General features: G+C 45.3%; 1 protein-coding gene across 1 annotated transcript; it reads left to right on the top strand.

Moving 5' to 3' along the window:
* Window positions 1-3,145: 3,145 nt before the first annotated feature.
* Window positions 3,146-6,218, top strand: LOC133657845 (uncharacterized). The gene is made up of 4 exons (XM_062059628.1): window positions 3,146-3,445; window positions 3,610-4,035; window positions 4,792-5,038; window positions 5,137-6,218. The coding sequence occupies exons 1-4, from the start codon at window positions 3,146-3,148 to the stop codon at window positions 6,123-6,125; spliced, it is 1,962 nt and encodes a 653-aa protein (XP_061915612.1). The 3' UTR covers window positions 6,126-6,218.
* The last annotated feature ends 1,282 nt before the right edge of the window (window positions 6,219-7,500 follow it).

Raw genomic sequence — 7,500 nt, 5'->3', positions numbered from 1 at the left:
GCCACACTGCTTGGTAATAGGCCACATGAATAACTTGATATACTGTACAGTGCCTATTTGTAGATAATCTTACTTCTTAAAGGCCTACTGAAAGCCACTACTACCGACCACGCAGTCTGATAGTTTATATATCAATGATGAAATCTTAACATTGCAACACATGCCACCGTCTCCGGGCCGCCAACCGCATCGGTGATCGGGTGAAGTCCTTCGTCGTACCGTCGATCGCTGGAACGCAGGTGAGCACAGGTCGTGATGAGCAGATGAGAGCTGGCGTAGGTGCAGAGCTAATGTTTTTAGCATAGCTCTGTCGAGGTTCCGTAGCTAAGTTAGCTTCAATGGCGTCGTTAGCAACAGCATTGCTAAGCTTCGCTAAGCTGGAAAGCATTAACCGTGTAGTTACATGTCCAGAGTTTGGTAGTATTGTTGATCTTCTGTCTATCTTTCCAGTCAGGGACTTATTTGTTTTGTTTCTATATGCAGTAAAGCCCGATGCTATCACGTTAGCTCAGTAGCTAAAGTGCTTCACCGATGTATTGTCGTGGAGATAAAAGTCACTGTGAATGTCCATTTCGCGTTCTCCACTCATTTTCAAGAGGATATAGTATCCGAGGTGGTTTAAAATACAAATCCGTGATCCACAATAGAAAAAGGAGAGAGTGTGGAATCCAATGAGCCTTTGTACCTAAGTTACGGTCAGAGCGAAAAAAGATACGTTCTGCACTGCACGCTAGTCATTCACTTTCACGTACCTCATCCTCGAATCTTTCATCCTCGCTCAAATTAATGGGGTAATCGTCGCTTTCTCGGTCCGAATCTCTCTCGCTGCTGGTGTAAACAATAGGAAAATTTGAACAGCCCTTCCTTTCGGTGTCGTCACGCTACTTCCGGTAGGGGCAAGGCTTTTTTTTATCAGAGACCAAAAGTTGCCAACTTTATCGTCGTTGTTCTATACTAAATCCTTTCAGCAAAAATATGGCAATATCGCAAAATGATCAAGTATGACACATAGAATGGATCTGCTATCCCTGTTTAAATAAAAAAAAATCATTTCAGTAGGCCTATAACCAAGTGCCATCCGAAGTTGGCCATCAGCCTTTGTAATTCTATTCTATCCAATGTGTGTGTCCATATTGCCATACTATCAGTCGAGTTGAATTGAAATGGTGCACAACTGTACTCCACTTGTACAGCTGTCTGGCATCCCCAAAGGGTGAACACTTTTACTTTATTCGACAACTTTTTTTTTATACTTGTATGTTGGTTAATAATGTGAAAATGTTACTGGGAACACCATTGTACCAATGATTGTCACACACTGCACAGTTAAACAAGTTGCATGATAAAGACAGTTTGAGCCTGCAACAAATTAACTTTCCATCAAATCTTTTTGGAACATTTTCAAATACCACAGCTCGACAGTATGTTCAAATTAGGCAATTATACAGGCCTTTTAGAAAATATGAATTATTTAATTGGACTTGCACTAAACGACGAAAGAGTCCCTGGACTACTGGCATTTGAATGTAAGATGATATAACTGGCTTTTTAATAGTTAAGAAGTTTTGCTGATAAATTCCAATATTAGGTCAGATGTCAAAATATGTTCCTAAGGGGAAGACACTTTTTGCAAATAAAGTATATGAAGTTAAACATATTTATATACTATTAATGTATATTATATCACATATTTTCTTTTATATCGTATTTAAATATGTTCATATATTCGAATCTTTACTTCAGTGATACTATTGCGTTAATTTCCTGTAGTAAGTACTGTAATGTATTTTTTCATTTTTTGTAACTCTTGTATAGTACTTCACTAACACTGCGTTGTTAATATTGTGCTGTACATCAAAGTTTTTATATCTGCCATTTATGCATAAACTTACAGTTCAGGGACGTTGTTATTCTTGTGCAAAATTCTCTTCGAGTCAACAGAATAGCAAAAACCGCAATGTTGTAAAAAAAAAATATAACATGTACAATTTTATATACACAATCACTAAACATACATTTGTAATATATATATATAGGTATATATATATATATATATATATATATATATATATATATATATATATATATATATATATATATATATATATATACCTATATATATATATACCTATATATATATATATATGTGTGTATATATACATATATATATATATATATATATATATATATATATGTATGTATATATATATATATATATGTATGTATGTATGTATGTATGTATATATATATATGTATGGCGGGCACTACGACCATGCTCACACTCAGCAGAATGGGTGTGGTTTTATGTACCTTCTTGGGCACACTATAAAAGTGCATATTGTGTTTTATTGTGTATTCTTATGTTGGCAGTCTTACAATAAAGACCTCAAAGAAACAACGCTGTGTTTCTCGCATTTGCCACATTGGTGACCCCGACAATGTTTCACGCAGAAGAGGAAGCTGTGTCTTCATCGGCCATGTCGCCCCAACTCCAGCAACCTGCATCCCCCGCGGGGACAAAGCTTCCGGAGTTCTGGCAGAGCGACCCGGCATCATGGTTCCAGCACATCGAGGCACTTTTCCACCTGCGAGGAATCGCCGGCGACGACTCCCGGTATTATTTGGTCGTAACAGCCCTCGACTAGGCGACCACTCGCCGCGCCATGCAGCTGTTGCGAACGCCTCCACAGCGCGGCAAGTACGCTGCACTCAAGAATCTTCTGCTTCGGAGATTTACTCTAACTGACGCTGAGAGGGCAGATAGACTTCTTTCCCTGCCCGGTTTGGGCGATAGCACCGCCTTGGATCTAATGGACAGTATGCTGTCGCTGCTGGGCTCCGAGGAGGGCGGGTTCATTTTCCCGCATCTTTTCTTGCGGCAGCTACCACCTGCGGCCCGTGCGGTGTTGACTAACTCCGCTTCTCTGGCCTCCGGCGACTACCGGGGCTTGGCTGAAGAAGCTGACCGGGTGCTTCCGGCTTCCAGACAGTTTGCTGTGCAGAACGTAGAAGCGCCCCCCCTGCAGACGATGGAGAACGCGGACCCAGCGGTAGTGGCGGGAGTCGCTACCCGGAAAAGGCGCGAAGCGAGCCAGTGCTTCTTCCATCAACGTTTTGGCGCCAAAGCTCGACGGTGTGTCCCTCCATGCTCCTTCACGGCCCCGGGAAACTCCAACGCCAGCGTTCAGTAGCAGCTGTGGGCGCCGGCGAAGCAAGTGAGCTGCTCTTCATCGCTGACTCGTCGTCAAGGAGACGTTTAATGGTGGACTCCGGTTCGCAAGTCAGCCTGTTACCTGCCACGGACGCGGACAGGGCGACAGGTGGCTGCGGGCCGCTGCTGAATGCCGCCAACGGCTCGTCGATCGACACTTTCGGCTCCAGGTTGGTGACTGTGTGCTTTCATGGACGCAAATTCCAGTGGTACTTTATCATCGCCGCCATCACGGTTCCCATTATTGGCGCGGATTTTCTGTGTGCTAATGGACTGCTTGTTGATGTTGCTAACCGCCGATTGATTGATGCTGTGTCTTTTTCAACTTTTACATGTAAGGCGGGGGGACTTGGACCGTAACACACGCTAATTATTTGGTATCTGGTGACGTTTTTCAGCGTTTGCTGGCGGATTTTCCGTCATTAATCACTCCCGCTTTTTCCACCGCGGACACTAAGCACGGTGTCGAACGTTTCATTCCCACGGTGGGCCCGCCAGTTTTTGCGCGCGCGCGCCGTCTTGGTGCGGCTAAATCGACCATTGCTAAAGAGGAGTTTGCTACTATGGAGCGTTTAGGCATCGTTAGGCGTTCTAATAGCCCGTGGGCCTCGCCCTTGCACATGGTGCCCAAGTCAGACGGTTCCTGGCGGCCTTGTGGGGATTTTCGCCGCCTTAACAACATCACAACGCACGATCGCTACCCTATTCCGTACATCCAGGACTTTTCGGCGTGCCTGGCTGGCGCCGCCATTTTCTCGAAGGTAGACTTAGTTCGTGGTTACCACCAGGTGCCGGTGCGTGCCGAGGACGTGCCCAAGACCGCAGTAATAACCCCGTTTGGGCTTTTTGAGTTCCTGCGTATGCCTTTTGGCCTGAAGGGGGCAGCACAAACCTTTCAGAGATTAATGGACTCAGTTTTGCGCGGCCTCAATTTTGTGTTTGTTTATCTGGACGACATTTTGGTGGCGAGTCCTTCAGCCGAGGAGCACCAGTCACACCTAACACAGGTGTTCACACGTCTTGACGAGCACGGCCTGATCGTCAATCCTTCTAAATGTCAGTTTGGGCTGTCAGAGATTGATTTTTTAGGTCACTGTATTTCGTCGCTGGGTGCAATCCCTTTGCCTTCAAAAGTGCAAGTGGTGGCAGATTTTCCTCGCCCCTCCACTGTCAAAGCTCTGCAGGAATTTTTGGGCATGATTAATTTTTATAATCGGTTCCTTCCTCGCGCTGCCCACCTCCTGCAGCCTCTTTATGTTGCCCTACGGAACAAAAAGGCAAGCGATTCCCTCGAATGGTCTCCTCAGCGAGTCCAAGCTTTTCATAGGGCTAAATCTGCGCTCGCAGAGGCTGCTCTCCTCGCCCACCCTGTTTCCGCGGCGCACGTGGCTTTGACAACAGCTTTTGTTGACCACAAACCCCTGACGTTTGCCATGTCAAAGGTCACAGAGCCTTGGTCAGCCCGTCAGCAGCGTCACTTGTCGGCCATCTCAGAGTTCACTACGGACATTTAGCATGTGGCCGGTAAGGCCAACCCTGTGGCTGACTGTCTCTCACGCGTACTCGTGTGTCCCGTGCAGCTCGGTTTAGATTTTTCGGGAATGGCCGCTGACCAGCCCGACGACCCCGACATCCGCGCACTCAAAACTGACGGTACAGCGCTAGTGCTCGAGGAGGTGGTAGTTCAGGATGGCGGTCCCGCCCTCCTCTGCGATGTTTCCACTGGCCGCCCTCGGCCGGTTGTCCTGGTAGACTGGCGCCGCCGGGTTTTTGACGCAATACACTCCCTGTCGCACCCTGGCGTTCGGGCTTCCGTCAAGTTGGTTGGTGCCAAGTTTGTTTGGCCTGGCCTTAGGAAGGATGTTAGGCAGTGGGCAGCCGCATGCGTGGCATGTCAGTGCGCCAAGGTCCACCGGCACACAAAGGCGCCCTCGAACCATTTCCGATTCCGGTCAGGCGGTTTGACCACGTGCATGTAGACTTAGTTGGCCCCCTCCCTCCGTCGCAGGGTTATACACATTTGCTAACGATGGTAGATCGTACCACCAGATGGCCGGAAGCAGTTCCTCTTTCCTCCACTGCCTCGGTAGACGTTGCTCGCGCGTTTCTGTCAGCCTGGGTTGCACGTTTTGGCACGCCGTCTGATATCACCTCGGACAGGGGATCCCAGTTTGTGTCGGAGTTTTGGTCAGCGTTGGCCCAGTCCTTGGGTGTGCAGGTGCACCGTACTACAGCCTACCATCCCCAAGCTAACGGCTTATGTGAACGTTTTCACCGGTCGCTTAAGGGGGCTTTGCGTGTGGCGCTCGTTGATAGCAATTGGATTGACCGTTTACCTTGGGTTATGCTCGGGTTGCGCTCAGCCCCTAAAGAGGATCTTGCAGCGGCCCCCGCTGAATTGGTGTTCGGTCAGCCACTACGCGTTCCGGGGGAATTTTTACCTGAGGGTTGTACCCCGCGACCGTTTCCCTTTTTGTCGAGGGGGTCCTTGGCTCCCGGCCCGATTCACCACTGTTTCCCTAAGTCGTTTGTGCCATCGGAGCTTAAATCTGCCCGTTTTGTCTTCGTACGTCACGACGCCCATCGTTCGCCCCTCCAACCGCCTTACGATGGCCCATTTAGGGTGCTGGAACGCGGTCCTAAAAACTTTGTGCTGGATATGGGCGGGCGCAGGGAATGCGTTTCTCTGGACAGACTTAAACCGGCGCATTGTGTTGCAGGTGAAGAGATACTGCCGGGCCAAGTCCCCCGCCGAGGTCGCCCCCCAAAATCTGTTCGGGTTGAATGTCTTTCGCCTCTCCCGGACCCTGATGTTTGTTCTGCTCCACAAGGCACACCCGCTTCGCGGGATGGACATTGTAGCCGTTACGGCAGGCGAGTGAGGCCCCCTGACAGGTTTTCTTTTTCCCCATAACTTGCTGTCTGGGTGTTCGGGGGGGGAGGCTGTGTGGCGGGCACTAGGACCATGCTCACACTCAGCAGAATGGGTGTGGTTTTATGTACCTTCTTGGGCACACTATAAAAGTGCATATTGTGTTTTATTGTGTATTCTTATGTTGGCAGTCTTACAATAAAGACCTCAAAGAAACAACGCTGTGTTTCTTGCATTTGCCACAATATGTACGTATATATGTATATATATATATATATATATATATATATATATATATATATATATATATATATATATATATATATATATATATATATATACTGTACATACATATATATGTATGTATATATATATATATATATATATATATATATATATATATATATATATATATATATATATATATATATATATATATATATATATATATATATATATATATATATATATATATATATATATATGTGTATTTTGTAAGATGATAATATCCTCAATATGCCACATATTTTACATGCCACTTGAAGTGAGGTAGATTTGTGTTAGTGTTTTGATTGTAGATGCTAAGTGTTTTGCCATCAGGGAAGGATGGTAAACATTTCAGGGTATGACTACTTTTTATACACAATGTTGCATCACAACACAAAAAAACACAAAACATGTTAATATGACTAGATGCTTTGCCTTTAAACTGTTGAATTATTTGAATTGTTAAAAAACAAAAACAAGTGGAAGGATAATGGGAACAATACAGACATTTTTATGTGTAATAACATTCGTGTCAATGCTTGTCTCTAAGTATACGCAGACTTATTATGCAGATACAGAAGGTATATTTCAATAATTTGTTGGATTAGCACTTTCTATATCATGAGGAAACAACCATTTTGTTTATTTTTGCAGGCAAGATATTCAACAATGAGCATACATTATTCATTTTTAAAGCTTCATTCTCTGAATGGATCATTTGGCTGTTATAATGCCTTGAGGGGTAGGACTGTTTATTTGTTTTATTGAAATAATTTCTCAATGGGAGAAAAGTTGCCCATGTGAGAAATCAGATTTTCTGTCGTTGGAGTGCAGAGACAAAGGCAGAGAAAAAGACGTTGAGAAAGGAAATATACAGTAGAGACACAGTTTATTATTTTGGTATTTGACTACACATCCATCCATTTTCGATACCACTTGTCTTCATTAAGGTCATGAGTAAACTGGAGCCTATCCCAGCTTGCTTTGGGCGGGAGGTGGAGGAGGAGTACACAAGTATATGCCAGTCAGTAACAGGGGACTACTAGCGCGAGTGCCTCCTAGAGGACTGCCAAAAAAGCATCCATCAGCTGTGGTCCATATGGACCGCGCCGGTACTCAGTTTTCTACCAATTGTGGCAGTAATGACAAT

This window comes from Entelurus aequoreus, linkage group LG09 (assembly GCF_033978785.1).
Source record: "Entelurus aequoreus isolate RoL-2023_Sb linkage group LG09, RoL_Eaeq_v1.1, whole genome shotgun sequence".
In the NCBI taxonomy this organism is placed as follows: domain Eukaryota; kingdom Metazoa; phylum Chordata; class Actinopteri; order Syngnathiformes; family Syngnathidae; genus Entelurus; species Entelurus aequoreus.
The sequence above is the reverse complement of the archived record's forward strand: the minus strand, read 5'-3'. Positions and strand labels throughout refer to the sequence as shown.